The sequence below is a fragment of the Cricetulus griseus genome, chromosome 2, assembly GCF_003668045.3.
Source record: "Cricetulus griseus strain 17A/GY chromosome 2, alternate assembly CriGri-PICRH-1.0, whole genome shotgun sequence".
Taxonomy (NCBI): Eukaryota; Metazoa; Chordata; class Mammalia; order Rodentia; family Cricetidae; genus Cricetulus; species Cricetulus griseus.
In genome coordinates this window covers 394,363,996-394,387,039 of record NC_048595.1, presented here as the reverse complement: position 1 = coordinate 394,387,039, position 23,044 = coordinate 394,363,996, and the positions used below count along the sequence as shown (strand labels likewise).

At 47.4% G+C, this 23,044-nt stretch overlaps 1 protein-coding gene across 1 annotated transcript in view; it reads left to right on the top strand.

The window, feature by feature from the left end:
• The window catches only part of Vdr (vitamin D receptor), a 53,590-nt gene that overhangs the window by 17,183 nt on the left and 13,363 nt on the right, over positions 1 to 23,044 (top strand). The window contains exons 2-6 of the mRNA XM_027396425.2: positions 1,836 to 1,912; positions 4,633 to 4,780; positions 13,895 to 14,025; positions 21,035 to 21,219; positions 21,430 to 21,538. Coding sequence (XP_027252226.1) covers positions 4,635 to 4,780; positions 13,895 to 14,025; positions 21,035 to 21,219; positions 21,430 to 21,538 — 571 coding nt within the window. The 5' untranslated portion in view covers positions 1,836 to 1,912; positions 4,633 to 4,634. The remainder of the gene's footprint in view (positions 1 to 1,835; positions 1,913 to 4,632; positions 4,781 to 13,894; positions 14,026 to 21,034; positions 21,220 to 21,429; positions 21,539 to 23,044) is intronic.

The window sequence follows — 23,044 nt, the reverse complement described above, 5'->3', positions numbered from 1 at the left end:
GGGGAGATGACTGAGAAAATCTCCACAGGGAGTGTGGCAGGGTGAATGGAGATTCAGCTTAAGCTCCAAACACAATCAACTTCCCTCGGTTTTCCCATCCCTAAGACAGGGATAATGACAATGCCTGACTAATGAGGGTGTGGTGAGGCTTAAATGAGTGAGTACTGTGAAGGTCCTGGAGCAGAGCCCGGGACAGAGCAATAGGTGTCTGCTCTGATGATGTCACAGGGAATGGGAAGAGTCTACAGAAGGCAACTTGGGCACTGGAATCAGCTTGCCCTCATTTGCCCTTGCTTGGTACCACCCACTGCCTGGCAAGTTACTCAAGATGCTCTGAACTTTGGTTTTGGTATCTGTAAAATGGGGGTGCTCCCTGCCCCACAGACCACTGTGAGGATTAAGTGGAACAAAGTGTGTACCACTTAGCAGGCCTAGAACATGTTAGTCTCCAGGCTTTTTGTTTTTGTTTTTTTGTTTTTTTGTTTTTTGTTTTTTTTTTTTTTTTTTTTTTTTTTTTTTGGTCAAGGGTGACAGTCTACCTAAATGATCTCTGACCTGTGAAAGTCTTAGGGGTTGAAGACAGGACAACAATGGCCCTTCTTACCCATTGTTCTCATCCCAGCCTTCCTAAGAAGCAGGAAGGAAGCCTAGCAAGCCCTTATACTGTTGGTCAGTGTGGTCAGCAGGGCTGTGAGCCATGGGAACAGAGGGAACACCTGTCTGGAGGCAAGTGGCCTGTCTTTCCCCAGCAGGTACACCTCCCACCACTCACAGCCCACCTCATCTCAGCTCCATGACTATTGTTTTTTCCCTTGTTAGTCCTAAGGATCTGGTGATACCCAAGGTGTGACAAAGGGCTTGGGGGCTGGCAATTCCAGGGTTGGAGGCAGGTCTTAGAGACCCCCTGGGCTGTTCCCTTCCCTACTTAGCCAGGCCACAATGGAACAGAAATCTCTAAAGAGCAGCAACAATGGGGGCACTGAACCCTCTTCACTTGGGTTTGGCTCAGGGGCTTTTTTCAGGGTCCAGGTTCCAGTACCCTCATGTCTATGTATTTCTACACTTACCTCCTATTGGTATCAGGCAGGGTGTGTATGCTTGTGCCCTTGCCTGCCTGCCTGCCTGCCTGTCTCTTTGTCTGTCTGTCTCGTGGCCAGGTGTAGGAAGGGTGAAATTTTGCCAGCCCCACCTTGGTAACCAGTCATACCACTGAGACCTAGAGTCTAGACCCTGGGTCAGACCTACCTCTTCAGGCTTTGCATGTCTGGAAAAGAGCTAAAAGTGGCAGGAAACATCCGGTTGGAAAGCTGTGTGTTGCTGTATTTAACCCCCACAGCACCTTCATACCTACTCCCACACTCTGCAGACAGATCACAGATGCCTGCCCGAGAAGGCACCCAAGAGGTCAGGATTCCAGGCTGCAGTCCCCTCCAGCACTGAGCTGTATTCTAGCTGTCCTATGTTCCATTTCCCAGAACATCCCCCAAATCTGGAGGAGGGTCAGCAGAGTACCAGGTCTCCCACAGACAGGGGATCCCAAGTGAGAGGGGACCTTGCAGGAGGAAGCTGTTTGTACCCACTGTACTCTAGCTGCGACCCTCACTTCTCACTGTTTGATGCTGCTTGCCTTCAGTCTTGAGGGACAGCCATTCTGACTGCTGCCCAGGTCCTCATCCCTGCCAGCAACAGCCCTCATGCCCCCAAAGTCACTTCTTTCCTGTTTTTATCTGAGGACCTAATTCCCCTAGCAAGTCTTGTATGACATATGGGTCTTCTTAAAGGACTGCCTGGGAAATCAAAGATCCTTTAGAAATGTCTCCCCTTGTTCATTCTAGAGTTCTTTTGGTCGGACATATCTGCGAGACTTCTCAGGAGAGCATCCTTGGATTCTGCTCACCCCCTGCTCCTTCAGGTAGGTGTGTCCTCAGCAGCCACCAGCTCCTTAGCCTGCTCTCTGTGTTTGAATGGCAAGGAGGGGTCATTGCAAAGAAGAAGGCAGGGGAAGGACGGGAGTATTGCCCAGTCTTTGCATGTGTGAGTCCCAGAACAGCAAAATCCATGGCTTAGACTCTCTGGTATGTGGGGTAGGATGGGAGCTCGAGTTCCCGGTCAGTGGGGTACTCCTGGTCAGTGGGTTGCTTCCAGTCAATGGGGTGTTCCTGGTCAGTTGGGTACTCCCAGTCAGTGGGGTGCTCCCAGTTGGTGGGATGCTCCCGGCCAGTGGGGTACTCCCGGTCTGTGAGGTACTCCAGGGTGCTTTAATCTTCCTTAGATGTGTGTCCTGTCTTCTCTTTCTCCCTTCTGCCCACCTTGCTCTCTATCAGTGTCTCCTGGAACTTTTCACTTCCTGGCCCTTGAGTCCTGAACCTTCTCTCTCCATCTGGATTCTTGTGAAGTGCTGACATTTTAGCAGCACCTAATAACCCCAAACAAAGCTGGTCGTTCTCTCCATAATCCTGAAAGGATACTGTTCACTCTGTGTCTCTTGAGGCCAGACCTAGCCTCTCTGTTCAGCCTAGAGCAATGGTTCCTAGCCCCATGCCAGGAGACCTCCTGATGATTTGAAGGCAGTGTCTCACCTGCATTGTGCCAAGCAGTGTCTCCACAGCTCCAGCTGGCTTACATCAATCACAGCCTCTTCAATGGGGTCGTGTGATGCTAGACTCATCTTGATGGACTGAACTGGACTAGCCTTCCTCCCCATCTCCCATTGAATTCCTTTTCACACCAAACTCACATGATGCTGGGAGCCCAACTGACCCCAGCTCTGTAGCAACATGATGATAACTTGGAGCAGCAACAGCATCTCTGATGACCTGGGGTGAAGACAGAAGCATCCCAAACAGCTGCTTCTAATACCCTGTCATGACATTGGGCCCTGGGATCCTTGCCCACATCTTGAATGCCTGCTATGTTCTAGTAACTTGTAGGAGTCACATTGGACATGGGAGCATCCTACAACATGTTCAACCTTTTGACATTGCAACATGACATTACCAGCCGACAAATGCTTGAGAGCTGCACAATTAAGTTAAACAAAAACAAACAAAAAATCAAACACACACACACACACACACACACACACACACACACACACACACACACACACACACCCCTTATAATGTTTTAAATAAGCTTACAATTTTGTGTTAAGCTACATTTATAGCTATCTTTGGTGCATGGGCAACAGGTTGAAAACATCTGCATAGAGAAAATATTGCCAGGTATGAAGGACTTTTCCCTTTATTTTTAGTTGTTTTGAGATTAATAAGCATTTCAGGGGCTGTTTGGATGGATCAGCACATAAAAACATTAGCTGCCAAGCCTGATGATTTGATGCAATTTTCACATGGGAGAAAGAGAGGACAAACCCTCAAGCTGTCCTCTGACTTCTACAAGTATATCATGGCATGTGTGCACCAAGCATAACCTCCCCACAGAGACATGCAAAATTAAATAAATAAATAAATAAATAAATAAATAAATAAATAAATAAAATTTTAAAAACTTAAAAAGAGGGCCAGGAGATAGTGGTGGACACCTTTAATCCCAGAACTCGGGAGGCAGAGGCAAGCAGATCTCTGTGAGTTCCAGGCCAGCCTGGTCTACAGAGTGAGTTTCAGGACAGCCAAAGCTACACAGAGAAACTCTGTCTGAAAACCTGACCCCCCCCCCAATCTGACAATAAGTTTTGAGGTTCTGTTTGCCCAGACCCACCTCCTCACCCACTGTACCTGAGTCTGAGGCAGAGGCGGGTACATGCCCCCTCATCCCTGTCTCTCTGCTCTTCTCCTCCTGACCCAGGTAGCCCACTTGTCTTGGGTCAAAGAGGCCACTCAGACATGCCATGGCTCTGAGAGGGTTCACAAGAACTAGGAGGTTGGGTCCAAGAACATTTTAGGGAGACCGGAGGTGTCCTGGAGTCAACTCTGAGCCTGACGACAGTTAGAGGCAGCAAGCAAAGCCCATGGCCAAGTTTACCTAATGGAAGAGAAGGTCAGCCATTTCTTGAGAAGGGCGTGCCAGCACCACCACACTTTGTTCCCTGTCTCTCCCTTTTCCTCAAGTGTGAAATCCGTGTCTAGATGATAAGGCCTACTTGTAGAAGCCAGTTCCGAAAACAAAATTAGCTAATTGACAATGACTCATACTACTCAGAAGGATATCCAAAATCACACCAAATGTATCAGGGACAAAAATGGAAATGGTACCACTGAGGACTTAGGACCCTGAACTATGTGAGTGCATGGCCCAGGCTCTAGAATAGCAATGGTGTGTACAATGGGTGTACACACCATTGTCCCCCACCCCATTTTCTTCTTGGACAGTGGCACTGACCTGATCAAGTCGGTTGGGCTAAAGCCTGTGGGGGGTGTGCATACATTTGTTCAGATCACCCCCAAAAGTAGACCATCTCTTCTGATGAGGAAGTGGGGTATAGAGACTCCTGTAAAGAGCTGGAAGGTGTCGGGTTTGAATGCAGTGTGATCTTAAAGACACAGCCAAGGCTCCAAGGAACTTCCTGTTCTGTGTCCAGGAAGAGCTCTCATAGGCCGCTGGCTATGCTAAGGGTGCCAGCCCTCTCTGGCACTGACTCTCACCCTGGCTGTGGCCTGCCTACTGTTCCTACAGGGATGGAGGCGATGGCAGCCAGCACTTCCCTGCCTGACCCTGGTGACTTTGACCGGAATGTGCCTCGGATCTGTGGAGTATGTGGAGACCGAGCCACGGGCTTCCACTTCAATGCTATGACCTGTGAAGGCTGCAAAGGTTTCTTCAGGTGAGTCTCCTCTCCAGAGGGATGGAAAAGAGAGAAGCAAGCCTTTCCCTCAAGAGGACCTTTGTGCTTTCTGAAGAATGCAGTGGCTCTCCCAATTACTACAAGTAGCAGGGGCTTGATGGTTTTTTTTCTCTCTGTACCCTCTCAGCTCCACCTGTATCCTCTGACCCCTCAGAAATTGCTTTCCTAAGGTGGATTTTCCTTTTTACTAGACCTTGACCTGCTGTATTGAGCCTCGTGTCTTCCCTTCAGAGTGAACTTCCTCCTTGCTGAGGATTGCAGGGTCCTCATTTAAAAGCCAGGCATGTCTTTGGGGAAGCTGCAGAATTTGGCCTTTCTGCTTGCCTCTTCATCCAGTCTACACTCTTACATGGAACAAAAGAGATGGAACCCATGAAGGGTTATTGAACCTGATCTATGCTAGGCTCTTCACCCATAGCCCGCTTTATGAAAGTGAACCAGAGGCATCTGCCAGTCATCGTCAGGGGATTGCACCAATCCTGTTAGGTCAGTCAGGACCAGTGTCTCCTCCAGCTTTCTGGTGTGAGCCTAAGATTACAGGCACAGACAGCATGGGAACAATACTGAGAGGGTCCAGGGATGGTCTTACCCAAAACCAGAGATTAGATTAGAAAGGGGTAGGTGATGAGAAAGGATTTGGGAAGCAGGAAGTTTGAAAACTAGCATTCCACATATATTGGAAAGAGAACAGCCTCTAAGTAACTCTTTGGAAAAGAACCGGTGTCTGCAGGTGTGTAGATGGAAGAACAAGGCACTGGAGGAAAGGAAGGAGCCAATTGAGTTCAGAACTAGGCTACAAGGTTGGCCTGGCAGTCTGAGAGGATACAGCTCACCTAGCATACAGAGTCAGCAAAACTGTATGCAGGTCCCTAGTGTGGGACATTCCTCCCTCCATAGCAGAGGCCTCTCTTACTCAGGAACCACAGGCCTGTGTTTTGATCTCTAGGCATTAGGGTTTCTCTTGGTGCTAATTACCTATTTGGCCTGGTGCAGGCTGCTCCCTTGGCTTACTAGAAAACTTCGCCCTAGGGAACCAGACCAACAATGTCACTGGCTATAGTCTTGTAGTCCCATCTGTCAGTCCCCTTGGCTACATGAAGCCCACACTGCTGGGAATGGACCTTCCAGGTCTCAAATCTTTTGTCCGAGGTGCCACCTGGACTCATCTGCCAGGGCAGGTGGGGCAGCCACCTTCAGTGAGATAAATGGGAGTCTTGGTGCACAATGGGACCAACCCTGTCATATAAAACCAATGAGAAGTACATGGACTAAAGTATCGTCCATGCCATCAATTTAAAATCCAACCTCACTTAATCATCCCGAACAGTCCTGTGTCCCAGCTAACCAACTGTACACATGTGCTGACATCTGGCCCAGATGCTGTGCAGTGTTAATCTGAGATTTAATGAGATGATATATCAGAAAAGAGATTTGGAAAGTATAGAGTACAATGTGACATCACTTTGTGGCCACACAGGCCAATGCTGATGCCCTTGGTGGAATTCTTCCCTAATAAAAGTTTCTGTGGCCATTTCCCAGTAGCCCTCCTGGTATGTTTTCTTTTGCTCGCTCACTCACCAAATTTGAATGAACATAAAGCCAAGAGCTGCCAAAGTTGGGACTCTCACTAAAGACCGTATGTCACCAATCTATAACCACAATGTTCCAACAGCTCTTGGAGCTGTTTTGTTAATTGATGGAGCCCTCCCTCAAATCACCTTGCCCTCCCTATCTGCCTTCCTCCCCGTATTTGAAATTGTTCCCAGCTGCTAAAACTTACCAGAACCACCCCTTGCCACACCTTGGTTGTCATTTATGGATGGTGCAGGGCTGTGCCTGGGTGAGTCATCTGGATGGATGCACACACTCTCAGAAAAGGCTGAGCAAGGACACTGTGCTGCCTTTGCTCAAGCTCTGACTCTAAACAAGTGTCTTTGTAGTTTTGTCATCTCCCCACCCCGGAGATGCTGAACCTTAGACTTGGAGGGCATATTAGGCAAATGCTCAACCACTAGCTTCTTCTCTAGTCACAGTGTTCTTTGTTTTTTAAAGCTTCTTGATTTTTTTAAAACATTTATTTAACGTATTTATTTTACGTGCATTGGAGTGAAGGTGTCGGATCCCCTGAGACTAGAATTACAGACAGTTGTCAGCTGCCATGTGGGCACTGGGAATTGAACCCAGGTTGTCTAGAAGAACAGCCAATGCTCTTAACTGCTGAGCCATCTCTCCAGCCCCCATAGTGTTCTTTTAGCAGTCTGCTGACTTACTGCTATGGCGTCGTTTGTTGTTATTGTTGAGGGGTTTGCAGGGGTTGGAGTTATAGTCATTGATTTTGTTACTTAAAATGGTTCCTAAGTTTAGTACTAAAGTGTTGTGTACTGTTAAATTCAAGAAGCCATAGTGTGCCTGCTGGAGAAACTGTATGTGTGTGATAAGCTTAATTCCCTCTGTGAGCAATGCAGCTTGTTGGTGGCTCATTGCTAATAAACCAACACTGTCTTTCAAACAAGAAGACTTTAGAGAGAAAACACATAAATCAATGTGATGAAAAATGTTGTAACTCAAGGCTCACAGGAGCTTGACCCTGTATTTCTCCCAGGAGACAGTTCAGCATTCAGGACTCCAGTGTTCACAGTGATGTCAGAGATAGATCACACGTCCTGGAGTAGCAAGAATCAGCTACATGTACGTCCTTTTTCCTTTGCTGGTTCTCCTGCCACCTTCTTGGCTTTCTTTGGCTCATCCAAATTTCACTTGGGATTTTTCCAGTTCAGTCCAGGTCAGATAATTGCTTGAGTACTCCATAGTCACATATCTGTTTATACCCCAAGAGGCAGCTGGTACTGTCTCCTTCTCAGACACCACCTCCTTGGGACTACAGAGATGCATGTGACCAAGTTACAGCTCTTCAGAAGCTTCCTCTGCCCCATCATGGCAGCTATGGGGAAGACTTTTGCTCACAGGCTACTCCCTAAGCTCAGGGACTGGTTGTCCTCTTCGACCATTAGTGTTTGTTTTGGCTTCTAACTGCAAAGATAATAGTTTTGATGAGCCCAGAAAGTCTGAGACTCACTCAAGTCCAAGGGTGATGGTGAAGTTTGAAGGGCCATGGTTTAGTTGACCTGTAGTCAGGAGTTAGGGTTCAATGCTGGCCAGTTCCTCCTATAGACCATTCCATGTTCTATGTGCTTCCTGCTCTTCTGAAGTACATGGACACAAAAGACCATCTCTACAGTGTAAACTAAAGGCCTACAAAGCTGAGTGTGTGTATATCCAAAGCATCTCCACTATGTATTAACAAGCAGAGCACTAGTAAGAAAGTGCCAGAAGGAGACAATATAGAGAGCTACCTCATAGGATATATATATATATATATATATTATAAAATGATCTATGGATGAGTATGGATGAATTTCTGATCATGAATGGCTCTGTCTAAGGTCTGATATAAACGGAAAGACATAAAGATGGAGAAGAATGACCCAGGGACCCTCTGATGAAGAGATTGAGGTTGATAGGGAAATTAAGAGGGAGTCCTAGAAACTAGATTAACAATTCATATATTTGTCTCTTTTTTCCTTCCCCTACCCTATTAATATCTGTTAACTAAAACCTTGAAGACTAGATTTCTTGCTTATCTTGTATGAGGCCTTAGATTGAACCCTGAGACACTGTAAAGCCCAGCGCTGTCAGTTCCAAGACAGAAAAAAAAAAAAAAAACATGAAGAAATGTGTTTTCATTTGCTAGCCCCAAGGTCCTCAGTGGCCTTGTTAATTATGGGTCTTCCAGAGTACAGAGAGTGAAAGGCAGGCTAGTGAGAATCCAGGAACAAGAGAGATGTTCTGCTTTCAGGAAAATGGCTCTTCTGGTATTTATAGCTCTTCTAAGAATTTGTTGCGAAGGAAGCAGAGAAATGGGGAAATGTCCAGCTGATTTAAACACAGAGTACTTAAATGAAGTCGTATGAATAGAAAAGATGGGAGAAAAGACCTCCCGGGGCCTCTGTGACACAAGTAGATGGCCCACTAGACAGTCATTGCTGCTGAGAGGAACTTTGTCCAAGGGAGCTGTCCCTCTACCCTCTACAGGGTGAGGAAGGCCATCACCGTGGTTGTTGATAGATGACTCAAGAGTCATGTGCTTAGAGACTGGAGGCAAGAACATGGAAGCGAAGGGCAGTGGGATTGTGAAGAAAGACGTGTGTGTGTGTGTGTGTGTGTGTGTGTGTGTGTGTGTTTTCATTTTATTTTGGGTTTTGTGTTTATATCTTTAAGAATTGGTGCTCTAATCTGAGCTATTTGCATAAATTCACTCTGAGCATACACCCTGAGGCTCCTCTCTGTGCACAGGCAAAACAGAGCTGGAGGATGGTGTGGCCAGGTGTTACCCCACACTTCCAACACATACTTCTAGGGACTGCCAATGACCCAATCTTTTTCATCCCAGAGGAGTCCTTCAGACAGCCTCTGCTTCTGCTCCGGGATGCTGGGCAGGCTTGTATTTGCTGCTCTATTTTGAACTGAAAGTTGATAGATTGATGATGAAGAACTTAGAGTATAAGAAGGCCAGGAGCTTTGAAATCCAATAGATCTTAACTAGATTATACTGTCACCCTTATTAACTAAGGGGCAGTAAGCAAGCTGTTTGACTTCACTACGCCTCCTGGAATTGCTTGTAGAATAAAGGTAGTATGTATCCCTCAAAAAGAATAAGAGTTGGAGATAAATGAAATGCTGGTGTGGCAGGCGCTTGGTGATAGCAGCTGACATTGTTCTCTTGAAATGTCTCGTTTTCTAAGGACAGATAATCATTTCCTCTCTGTACTGCGTTGACTTGGATGTGTGTGAGTATGTGTTAGGAGGGGCCTCTGGGGGAAAAGTCTCAGGATAGAAAGAATTAAACATCAGATGAAAAAGGAAGGCTGAGCCAATGGTCTCTGGAGGCCTTCTAGACATCAGTCAAAGATCCTTGGAACTGTCTATGGTGACTGTCATGGCTGTAGCTCTGAACTTCAGGGACAACAGCATACAATGCAGCAATGCTTTGGCCCTCTTGTGTCTGCTGAATCCTAGGCTGGGCACCTAAAGAGTGAGTGTGAGGCATGATGTCAGCTTCCAGAGCCTCAGGGTCTCATGGAAACAGGTGAAATTGACAGCCTTCAGTCTCCCTCAGCATTCCCTCCTACTGCCTCTCCCTGGCAGCTTCTCTCTTTCCCCTCTACCTGGTCATGTTCTCTTTCCCTCTAAACAACAACCCTGCCTGTTGCTTCCATTTTTAAGATGTGGAAACTGAGGCATGGGAGGTTAACTAACTGACCAAGGTTGCATATATTAATATTAAACCCTAATAGATCAACCAAACCAAAGACAGTATTTAATTTTTAGTTTTAAATAATTGTGTTGGATAGATGCTTTTAAAATTATTACTAAACGTGTTTTCTAAAACACCAGTTTGTTGAATGTAGTGACACACACTTGTCACTGTAGCACTTGGGAGATGGAGGCAGATCAGAAGTTCGAGGCAGACCTCAGCTACAAAGCAGGTTTGAAGCTAGTCTAGGCTACTTAAGACCCTGTCTCAAAACAAAACAAAACAAAACAACCTCAAAAAACAACAACAAAAACAACCCAAAAAGCAAACAGTTCAAAGGAATATATAAACAAAATCCAAGTCGTCTCCTATTCGACCCACTTCCCAGCCCTCATTTCTTCCTGGGAGAGATTAATACAATCAGTTCCTTCTACTCACTTTTGAATTCTTTGTATGAACCCCCCCTCTCTCTGTGTGTGTGTGTGTGTATGTGTGTGTATTTGTGTCTGTGTGTCTGTCTCTGTGTGTGTGTATGTGTGTGAATGTGTGTGTGTGTGTATATGTGTGTATGTGTGTGTCTGTGTGTGTGTGTGTGTGTGTATGTGTGTATGTGTGTCTGTGTGTGTGTATGTGTGTGAATGTGTATGTGTGTGTATGTGTGTGTATGTGTGTGTCTGTGTGTCTGTGTGTGTGTGTGTGTGTGTGTGTGTGTGTGTGTATGTGTGTATGTGTGTCTGTGTGTGTGTGTGTGTGGTCATGTCAGTGTATGTGCATGCACATGAGTACACATGTAAATGGATGACACTACCACCATCATTCATCTGTATCTTTATCTTCGAGAGCCCATTCCACTTTCTGACTGTTCCCCCTGACTTTCCCTGGTCATATAGCATGTGGAAGTCCTAGGATGTAATGAACCTACCCTCTATAATGGACGTCAGCTTGGTTTTTCACACTCCTGATCTACCCACAGGATAAATCCATAGCCTAGGCATTTAGGGTCCATGCCCGCCAGAAAGCAGTGCTGTGGTCTCGACCAGTGTTAACCTTCCTTAGAGTTTTGTAGAGCATCTGCTGAGAACCCATTGGTATTGCTACAAATGTCATTGTCAAGTGACATTGAGACGTCACCTTTGCTCCAGCTTTACTGGGCTGTGTTTGACAAAGAAAACTGGTCTGTATTTAAGGTACACAATGCTATCTGTCTGTCTATCTGTCTATCTATCTATCTATCTATCTCTTATCCATCTCAATCATCTATCTCTTTCGTCTGTCTCTATGATTGTTATCTATCTATCATCTATCTATCTCAATCATCAGTCTCTATCATCTCTCTATCTCTTTTTCACAACACACCCCATACTATGAAGTGATCACAACTATCAACCTAGGTAACATGTCCATGATCTCACACTGATCTCCCCTATCTAGGACTCCATGCAGTTTCTGTGTCCTGCCCAGCCACTGAGATCTCTAAAACTTCACCACAGACAGAACTCAGAGAGCACCTGATACCATGCTCCTGGCAGAAGTCACCCACTTGCCAGCCTGAGGCCCTAGCCCCTGGCACTTGATGGTTTTGTGAACTCCTTGTCTCTTTCATGTTTTGATGAATTGGTCTCTGGCATGAGAACTGCTCAATGTCCTCTATAACCCCTGGCTTTCTAGTAACTGCCTCTATATTTAGCCTAGTTGCACCACCCCTGGTCCCCTTCCTGAACTGGGATATAATTGCCAGTCAGCCAGAGAATGACAGGGTTCAGACTCAGAAACAGCAGAGAGAGGCACTGGGCTCCTTCGGAATGGGAAGGCTCTTGTTTCTCAAAACCAAACTAACTCATAGGCAATTAGCTTTGGGAGGAAGGCAGAGTAGGGTGTGGGGCTTTAGGACAAAGCACGGGGCCAGGACTGGGCAGTATGGCTGCCCTGACTCCTTGTGGGCAGACGCTAGATGGCAAACACAAGTTGAAGTGCCCTTAGAGTGTGGGAGGACAGAATAAATTGGTCTCCAAGCCAGCAGGGCCTATGGTCCGGCTAACATCCATATTAAAAAGACAGACCCAACAGGCCAGTTCCAGACCTGCTCCTGGTTCTGAGAATAAGGCAGCCAGTGACCAGCCAGTGGTGACCAGCCAGTGAGCTTGCTGTCCTTCCTAGAGCATGAAGTCAAAAGTTTGTCTTCCCAGACACCATTCCTTTTCCCTGGCTACATATTTAAAGAAGCTCAGGAAGAGCTGGGTACCATACTTTAATAATTATGATTTAAAAGCTTCACAAATTTACAGACCACTTCTTGCATTTTGAAAACTGTTACAGCACTCAGGGATGGATGTGATATGACCAGTTCCTTCAACTTCCTGCCTCTAGGAGCTCCCTGTTCTGATGAAATGTAATCTGGAACTGCGAGCTGAAACAAACCCTTTCTGACATTGTTTTTGTCACGTTATTCTATCATAGTGGCAGGAAAAGGAACTAAGACAGTCCCTCAGTCATAGGTCATAGGCCAGAAAGACCCTAGAGCCTGAGGAATTACAAGCAGGCCTTTGAAGGGCTCTGGATATTCTGCCTAGTGTTTGGGGAGCTCTCTGCCCCGCCAGGTGCTGGTTGAGGATTTGCAATGGTCCACATGGAGGGTTCACAGCAAGGACTTCTAAGCTAGACAAGACGGTGGGCGGAGAAGGGAGCGGCCCCACTAAGACCTGGAACTAAATGCCTGGTTGTGAACAAAAAGGAAATGAGAATTTGCTCTGAATTAGAAACATCTGGTCTTTGAGTAGGTTTAGAGAGTCGTGGGCATTTGTGGTAACAGGTGAAGCCTCAACCAAGGCAGGAAGGAGAGGAAGGAGGAAGGGAGGGACACATGGCTCCTATCCTAGAATAGACCAATGTGGCTATGATGATCTCATTCCTGGGTAACCCTGATGGCTCCCAAATTGCTTTTGTATTTTGCTGTCCAGTAGGAAAGTACTCTCCCTGTAGTTGAGGTATAAAGGCAAAAGCTGAAAGCTTTTTGTCCCCACAAAGGTGGACACTGGCTCACCACTCAGTCTCTTCCTGAATGTTCACAGGACAGATGGAGTGGCCTAAACTTAGGGCCATACCACCCCTAACAGCCTGGCACTACCTACTGTCATTACAGTCCCAGTGTTGCCCTCTTGAGTATGAAACGTCATCAATGGAGGGTACCAAAGCCAAAGTTCAAAGCCAACAGATGGCCCTTCATCCTGGGCCCATCTGGCCTTGAGCTATGCTGAGTCTGAGTCTGGCTGAGGGCTCAACTTTATTGAGCACTTTGAGTTTCTAAGATTGAAAGCCATCCAAGGAGCTAGAAGCTGAGTCCTGGACCCCTGCGACTCTCAGATCTGAAGCCTTAATTTCTTACTGAATAGTTCCTAACCTCAGGGACCCCATCTATTAAGTGAGGCAGTCATACCAAGGTCCTCTGAGTGGACCCAAGAGTCTGTGACTATTTGTAGTGGCTAGGGAGCCTCACTCTGGTGTCTTTTCCCCATCCATGGGCCAAGTCAGTCTGGTTGCTGAGGATTGTGGTTATCTTAATCCCCATATTCCAATGAATGTGAACTGCTAGTCTTTAGTTAGTATACCTACCTCGGGGCAGGGCTCAGAGTCACTGAGACTGGCTCAATGGAATGGAAAAATAGACATCTAGGGGCCTTGTAGCCAGGTCTCCATAGTTATGGTCCCTGAAGGCTGTGCTTAGGCTGGGCTAAGTGTCCAGAAGGCCAATGACTCAGTGCAGAATTGTGCCCTCTTGGCAGGCGGAGCATGAAGCGGAAGGCACTGTTCACCTGTCCCTTCAATGGAGACTGCCGAATCACCAAGGACAACCGTCGCCACTGCCAGGCCTGCCGGCTCAAACGCTGTGTGGACATCGGCATGATGAAGGAATGTGAGTGCCCAGGAGACAGGTGGGAGTGGGGGCTAACCTGCAGTCACAAAATGGCCGTGGTCACTGTCATTCAGGTTTCTCCACTGAGGTCTGCCTCTACCTACTGTGTAGCCCCAAAGATCCTGGACCAGGGGAAAGGGTATGGGTGAAGCAACGCTGTTGTGGCTGCAATTTGGGATATTTCAAGGAGCTGTGTTTAAAGAGAGAACCCATAGAATTCAGCAGATACTGGGGAAGGGCTCATCTGGGCCACATGGGCTGGAGCACGGGCACTGGTCCCCACAGAAGCCCTTGTTCCCTTTGCACACTGCTGTCAGCATTTACACCCAGACCCCAAACCCTGGCTCTAGGACAGGGTCCGTGCCTTGCTAAGCTGTGGGCCTGCAGTCACCCTGTGAAGCCCTTTTGGCTGTGGCAATGTGAGGAAAGAGGAAGAGAGGAAAAACTAGGAAGACATGTCAGGAGCAGATGGAAGTCATAGAGCAGGACTCAGGATGAGAGGGAAATAAAATGCGCTGTCTCGCAAAGCACTAGCAAAGAGTCACCTTGGCCCTCCTTCTAGGGCCTTCACTGAGGCGCCTCAGTCCTGATCCCAGCTGCCAGCAACATTGGCAGCCCTGGAAGGAGTTTCCAGACCTAGGTTGCTGTTCATACCACAGGAACGTGCAGGTCTGGACATGCCATGGCTGCAACCTAGTCACTGCCCCACCCCACCTCCTGTGTTTATACTGGAGAGTGAGAGGCGGAGAACCAAGGCTGGCTAGGTGTTCTCAGACATTCTTAATGGGGCCTGTTCTGTGCCTTGTGCTCAAGTGAGCACACAGAAGTGCCCTGCCTCTGTGGAACAGGATACCTCTTTGGAGAAGCTTCCATAGTGTCCTAAGGTTTCTGCCATCCAAGAATGGCTCTGGGTTCCATTGTTGGGGTTCACTAAGATGCAATTGCTAACACTTGAAGATCTTCTCAGACCCAGAAAGGACAAAACATCAGAACCAAGATCCAAAAAGCAAGCTGGTGGTGATCTGGGACTACAACTCAATTCAGGTCGCTTTCTTGACACCCGCAGGAGCCCCACAGGAGCAAACCAACCCCCAAATGCTGAATTAAGACACCCCCCATACATGCTATCACACAATGGTGCCAGCCAGCCAGAAGTGGATGGCCTCCTCCAAAGCATCTTAGATCTCATCTTGGTCGTCCATGGCATCTCACACATGCCTTGTCTTGCCTACATCCTGGTGCTCCCAGCAGAGAGGGATGGAACCAACAAGAATGGAACCAGCTCTCACTGCTCTGGAAGGAAGCTTGTTCCCAAGAGATGCAACTCCTGTCTTGGGTCACCCAGCTTTGCACATCCAGGCTTAAAGTCCCTGGCTTAGAACCCTCCAGAGCCAACCCCCTACAATGGCTTTTGTCTGTCTGTTCCCCACCACCACCACCCACCACTACCACCCACCCCACCCATCTAGCTCCCCACCCTCTGTGTGTCCAGAGACAATCAAATATCTCACTATTTTCAAACTGCTAGGAGAGACTAGGAACTACTCAGTCTTCCTTCCAGCTAGAGCAGGAATCTGGTCCTTCATAGGAAAGTAGGGGAAGGGGAGGCTTATGAAAAGTTGACAGGAACCAGTGGTTGCTGACAATCTGCTGGGGGTGCCAAATACTGCATCTAGAGCACATAGTTTCCTCTTAAATTCTCAGAACCCCTAAGCATGTGAATACTACTTTTTTTTAGCAGCTAAGAAAAGTCAAGAAAATTAACTTGTTATGCCTCTGAGCTAACATGATATATGTGTCTATTCTGCCCTAGGCCTGGCCTATGGGCTCCATCTAGGGAAACCCCATAGGCACTCGCAGCAAGTCAGCACTTGTTCCATCCCCACACTCTGCCTGGAACCCCAAGGGATAGACTAAAGAGAGCTTTGTCCCTCTTGAGACTCCTTTCCTCTGTCTTCAAATCCAAGACAGTTCTTATTTGAAGTTTGTTTCTTATTCTTTTTGCTTTTGAGATAGAGTCTTGCTATGCAAACTCAGGGTGGCCTCAGCCCTCTGCTTCAGGGTCTTGACTATGGAGTTGAGTTCTTGCATCTTGCTAAATCTGTCCTGCCCAGAACCACCCCCTTGTTGTAACTTTAATATTTTCATGTGTGTGTCTTTCTTCCCCAGTTTCCTTATGTTTGCATGGCACCGGGGACATAGGAGGTGCTCGGTAAACGTGTTAAATGAATATCAGCTTTCCACATGCTATTATCTCTAGATTCTCATCAGTCTATAGAGATTAGTAAGCTTAGCCTAACTCTGATATTGTCTGAGTCATTCATTTGTGGGGAAAAGTTATGTCCTCTCTCTTGGTGTTCTGAGGTCACGAGTAACATAGTCACATTTAAAACTGTTCACGTTTGCACATCTTCACTTTCCAACTCGAGTCTAGACATTGTTGGACAGGAAACATTTTACATGCAAATAACTTATGCAAAGCTATTTCGTGTCCCCCAAGGGATTTGCAAGGAAGTGGAGGCTGTACCGGCTTGCCTAAACCAACTACTGATGTTCAGTCTCATCCATTGCGGAGTTCCCCAGGACCCTGTTACTAGGTCACTGGCTTCACTTCAAAAGAGCATCTTCCGGCCAGTAGTAGTAGCATCTAAGTATCAACTCACCAAGAAAATTATTTTTGAAATTCCCACGAGGTTACTAAGCCCTTTAAGCTAACTATTTCACAGATCACACAGTGTATGTGAAGGTGTGAACAAGGTCCCTATTCAGTATTGCTTCCTGGAAGCTCTGGATAGGAACCAGAGTCTCAGATTTCACTAGTCATCCCCAGGCAGAGAGGCCTGGCTGCTGTTCAACGCAAGTGGTTGGGAAGAAAGGTGTTAAAGGTTAACTTTGAACTTTAAATTATTTGTTTACTTATTTAAGCTGGGGCATGTGTCATAGCACACATGTAGAGGTTAGAGGACAACTTGTGGGAGTCAGTTCTCTCCTTCCACAAGGTGGGTTCCAAGTATTGAGCTCAAGTGGCCGGACTTGGCAAGCAAGCACTCTACTGACTGTGGCTTTTCCCACTAAATCATGCCGCTTGTCTCTGAAGTTAATTTTGAATCTTTATTGTCTTCTTCAAGTAAATCACTGACAAACTTTGTTCCCTTAGTTGTTCACACTCTTTAGCTTTACTCAAGACTGTTTGTGTCAGGACTTCATGTCTGAGAGAGACTCCCACTGAGCAGTTACATACAGCTTGACATAATCAGAGGGAGATGGACTTGTGGGCATGATCATTAGTTCCAGAACCAGACTGCCCAAGTCTGAATGTTGACTCTACTATGGCTAGCTGTGTTACCCTGAGCAAGCTACACAACCTCTCTGGGCCCCATTTTCTTCTTTTATGAAGATATTTACCTTAAAGGATTGTTATAGTGAGCTAATGTGCAAAAGGCCCTCTTTATTTTTGGTTTTTCGAGACAGGGTTTCTCTGTGTAACAGCTCTGGCTTTCCTGGAACTTGCTTTGTAGACCAGGCTGGCCTCAAACTCACAGAGATCCTCCTGCCTCTAACTCCGGAGCACTGGGGTTAAAGGCATGTGCCACCACAGCCTGACCTAAAAGGTACTTATAACAATGCTTGGTACATAAAAAAAAAAGTAAGTCACCGTTATTCCTACCTTCATATGGTGCCAAACTTGATTACCAGAAATTCTAGGTCCCAAAAGATCAAAAGTAATCTTAAAGCCTGATGTGGTGGCACTTACCCAACACTTGGGAGGCAGAAGCAGATGGATCCCTGAGTTTGAGACCAGCCTGGTCCACGTAGTAAGTTCTAAGATAGCCAGAGATACATAATGAGACCCTATCAAAACAAAACAACAAAACGTCACATGGGGCTGGAACCGTGGCTCAGTGGATAAGAGCACTGACTGCTCTTCCAGAGGATCTGGGTCTGATTTCTAGCACCCACAAGGCAGCTCACAACCATCTGTAACTCCAGTTCCAGGTGATCTGATGCCCTCTTCTGGCCTTTACAGGCAGCAGGCATACATATGGTACGCGATGCAGGCAAAACACTCCTAAAATTAAAAAATAAGGTACATTTAAAAGAGAAAGAAAGCCATACCTCTAGAGGCAATAAACAGAGCCAACATGTAACACATAACTTAGCAGAGGTGTCTACAGAAGCTGTGCCAAATCACACAAAGACCCCAAAGTGTACAACTCTGGAGTTATCCCTCAGCCTGCAGAGTTTGAAGGCATCATCTGAGAAAAGCTTACTGTTGTTCAGGTAGTCCCTTACAGATCAGTCTGTCTTGGAAGTGTTTCAATCACAATTACTTAAAGAGGTCAGCTTTGATGGGTTACACAGTGAGCCTGCATGCTATGAGGGCTATTCCTGACACTGCAGAGTGCAGACAGCCCAGTGCAGTTCTCAATGACCGTGAAAATTACTTACATGGTAGACACACTTGATAGCTGGTGTCACACAACGTGGCAAGTTGCATGGCAGGACCCTCCCCCCACTAACCTCTGTAAGGGGACACAAACAAGATTTGCAACCCTCGTCCTTAGGCATCCTATGTTCTAGGAAAGGAGGCCTTGAATTTCTTTTTTTAAAAAAATAATATATTTAACTTTATTTTATGTGCATTGGCATGAAGGTGTCAGATCCCCAAGAACTGTAGATACAGACAGTTATAAGCTGCCATATGGGTGAGGGGAATTGAACCCAGGTCCTCTGGAAGAACAGCCAGTGATCTTAACCACTGAGCCATTTCTCCAGCCCCAGACTTGAATTTCTTAAGTTTCTCTGTCAACATTTATTAAAGTCTGTAGCAGCTATGAGTCTCAAAGAGTGGAAGACTCGGGTGCTAATGTGGGTGGTAAACACTAACCCTGCAGGAGGAGTGGGAACAAGAGCCCGAGCAGATCAGGGCAATCAAGAAAGGCTTCATGGGAAATGGGCAAAAAGCTGGCCACTTAGGAAAGAATAGACTAACAGCAATGCCAACATGCCTAGAACAGAAGCTGTGTCCAAGGATGCTGAGAAACAAGGTTGGAAAGAGTTAAACCAGATTATGAAAGGCCTTGACTTCAATTTGGTCCTGGCAAGCAGGAAAGATGCAGAAGTTTCTAAGTAGGAGAATAACATCACAGAATCCTGGGAGGGCTACCAAAATCTGCCGGGCTGATTGATCAACATGCCTGCAGACGCCCACAGTGGGACAGGAAGAGCCCTGCCTCTGGAGCTCCCATCTCTCACTCTACCCACCCTCCACATGGACAGGAGAGACTGAACACCTGACCATGGTTCCACAGGCCATGACCTTCGGCCCTTCCTTTCCTTGGGATGCTCCTGGCACCTTTTCCCCCAACCCCACCTGACCTCCTAGGGGTTGAGCAGACACCCTCTGTGGGAGGAGGGTTGGCATCTCTTTGGGCAGATGAGTCAGCCACCTGGGCGTGGCATCCTTCCAGCACTGTTCTTTGGGCTGTGTACCTTGGTTGTGGGAAGAAGGCACCATCTTACTTTCTCAAAGACTTTCTCAAATGCCTGTGGCTTTGACTCTTCACTCCTGCATACCATAAGTACTTCTTTAGCCCCCATTGATTCCATTGATTTCTCTCCTCCACCTTCTCTTCCTCCTCCTCCATGATGGGCTGGGGTCAGTGGACGGTTCTTGAAGCCCAGAACCCATTTACTCTCTGGTTCTGGTTCCTTCCCCTGCTCTTGTGAAACTCCACACTTCTGTGGGCAGATGCCCTGGCAGCTTGAGCACAGAGCAAGTTGCTACAAGCTGAGGGCCCTAGTGCCCACTCCTAACATCAGGCTCTGCAAGCTCTGGCCAGGCGGTCTGTTTGCCTGGCTGCTGTGCCAGGCATCCCTGCTCCCACCTGTCCGTGCAGGCAGCTACCCCAGCACAGGGTGGCAGGCGCCCCTGCAGAAGCCCCTGTACCAGCCTACAGGTGACAAAGGATCTCTCATGACTAGTTATCTACTGTCAACCGGAAGGAGTGCTGCCCATACCCAGGCTATGAGGCTCAAGTTTTCAGGGATTCCAAGAGGGCACAAAACATTCCTTGAACAGAAGCTCCAAGCTTAGTCAAACTGAAAGACAGAGATGCTGTTATGCAGAGAAGCCAGGGTACAAAGACTCTCCGTGTTGTTTAGAGTGGGCCAGACGGCTGAGTTCCACATCAGGAAATGAGAATGTGGAAATGGCTGCTTTGAGGGGGTCTTCTTAGCATTGCCTAGCTTCTAACACAGGGAAGGCCACAGGGTCATGGACCATGAGGTATGGGCCAGGAATAACATGTAGCTTTGTGCCAGGCACACATCCAGTTCTCAAAACAGGTAGTCTTTGGGGGTGTTTTTCCTCTTAGTCTTCCTTCTCTTCCTCCCTTCCCCTCCTCTTCAATAAGGACACCTTGGAAGAGACCATATGCTCCAAACTAATCACTTTTTTTTTGTTTTGTTTTTTGTTTTTGTTTTTTCGAGACAGAGTTTCTCTGTGTAGCTTTAGAGCCTATCCTGGCACTCACTCTGTAGACCAGGCTGGCCTCGAACTCACAGAGATCTGCCTGCCTCTGCCTCCCAAGTGCTGGGATTAAAGGCGTGTGCCACCAACACCCGGCTCAAACTGCTCGCTTTTTATGAGCAAGAAAAAGCCCGGAAACTCTGCCATTTCCCGCCCCCTCCCCCCCCCCAGGTCCCACAACTTGTCCTTGAGAATCTCGACTTCCGATTGCCAGACAAATTTCTACTTCTCACTCATACACCTGCCTTTTCACTGTAGAAAACCCAGTTTCCTCCATTTCATGGCGTGGGAGCTAACATAACATGGTGGCTAGGTCCCACGGAGCTCCCCTCTGCCCTGCTTCCCCCCTCCACCCCGCCCCCACCGTGTAAGGAACTGACTAGCCCCTCCCATGCCAGTCCTTTTGTTGTGGAGGAAGCACTCCCGGAGGGAGGGATTTGGGGCCATCCCTCAGGACTTGCTTTCTTGCCCCCACAGTCATCCTAACAGATGAGGAGGTGCAGCGTAAGAGGGAGATGATCATGAAGCGAAAGGAGGAAGAAGCCTTGAAGGACAGTCTGAGGCCCAAGCTATCCGAGGAACAGCAGCGCATTATAGCCATCCTGCTGGATGCCCACCACAAGACCTATGACCCCACCTATGCTGACTTCAGGGATTTCAGGGTATGTCTGCTGGCCCAGGGCTTGAGAATCAGATATAGCCTAGGCATGGGGAGCCCGGATGGAGGGTCAGGGAGGAGCTGGGAAGATATGGAGGCCATGCTGTCCCCTGTGAGCCGTTCCCCTTGCAGACCTTCCCTGAAACCTTTGTTCTCAGAGGCAGGAGAATAGCCCCCAAATAGGGACCTCTGAGAACCCATCTTTGCCTTCCAGCCTCCAGTTCGTATGGATGGGAGTGAAAGGAGCTATCCTGCAGGGCCCACACTCAGCTTCTCCGGGGATTCCTCCTCCTCCAGCTCCGATCTGTACACAACGTCACTGGGTAAGGAGCCCTTCACCCAAGCAAACTGGGGGGAAAGTGTCCACCTCCACTCGCTCTTAGGCTATAGGGAAGGGACAGAAATCTCCTATTTGCATACGGTGTGTGGGATACAGCCCTTCTTTCATGGAAAGAGGGCTGGCTTGTGAAAGATGTGTGCTGGGAAGAGACCAAGCTGGGCTTCTGGCTGCACAGATGGGCCCTCTGGGTCCAGGCTCAGCCTCTGAGCTAAGCTCTGTCCTTAACTTCTTCCCTGGAATGACCTGGAGGTCACTCACTGCTCAAGGTGTTGGTCCTGGACTCTTTGGAAGGTGAAACTGATGTGGGAAGATGACCTATGATGCCAAGGGCCCTATGGCCTGAGTACTGGGGGGACTGAGCACCATCGCCTTGGACAACCTGTCGCCTTCAACTTCTGAGTTTGTGCTTTTCTGCTTTGGGTTCTCTTACATGTACATCTTCATCATCCTGCCTCGTCCTTCCTTCTTGCTCTATCTCTCACCAGTTCTGGTGTCCTCCTCTCAGGACCTGGAAGAAGGTGGGGATGGGACCCCCCTCTCCCTGCCCGCCTCACACATGTGTGCACATTCTGGGTAACCACAGTCTTGACCTTCACTTAGGACTCTGGCACACCTCTGGATGGATTGAAACTGGGTGCTAGTGCCAAGTGGACTGAGATAACTGCGCAGACAGTGCCTACCTACCAGAAATGAAGAGAGGGAAGTGGTCAAACACGAAAGAAAAGCGCTGGGCATGGCTGTGACTGGCACTCCCTTCCCTCCCCTCACTGGGATCCCCCTCCAGCCAGTATTCATTCTGCTTTCCATAGATGATGTAGTCATTGTCCTAGCTATGGACAAACAGTACTTCAGCTTTTTGTAATCATGTATGCCCATTAGGTGATTCTATTATTCTTTATTTTATTTGTTTATTTTTAAATTTTTCTTTTTTTTAAAACCAGTTTTATTTCATGTGCAATGGTGTGAGGATGCCAGATCCCCTGGAACTAGAGTCACAGACAGTTGTGAGCTGCTATGTGGGTGCTGGGAATTGAACCCGGGTCCTCTGCAAGGATAGCCAATGCTATTAACCACTGAGCCATCTCTCTAGCCCCTCTTTATTTTATTTTGCGATAGGGTGTTACTATATAACATTGGCTGTCCTGGAGACCAGGCTGGCCTGGAACTCATAGGAGATCACTTGCCTTCTGGGTGCTGGGGAATTTTAAACTTTTCATAAGTTCATTGGTCCAAGATCCTTATACCCACCAATGTGTATTCACATAGTATGTTTACAAACTCAGAAAGGTAAAATGATGTTAATTAAAAATTGTTATACAGAAGTAATACACATTCACCATAGCTATTTAGAAAATGTAGGTGAATACATTTTGTTGCATAATATAATCTTTGATCCTAATGTTCAAAGGAAATTACTGTTAACCCCTTGATATGTCTTTCTGATTCCCTTCAGAAATGGAATTGTGTTATGTAGCCTGATGATTCGTGG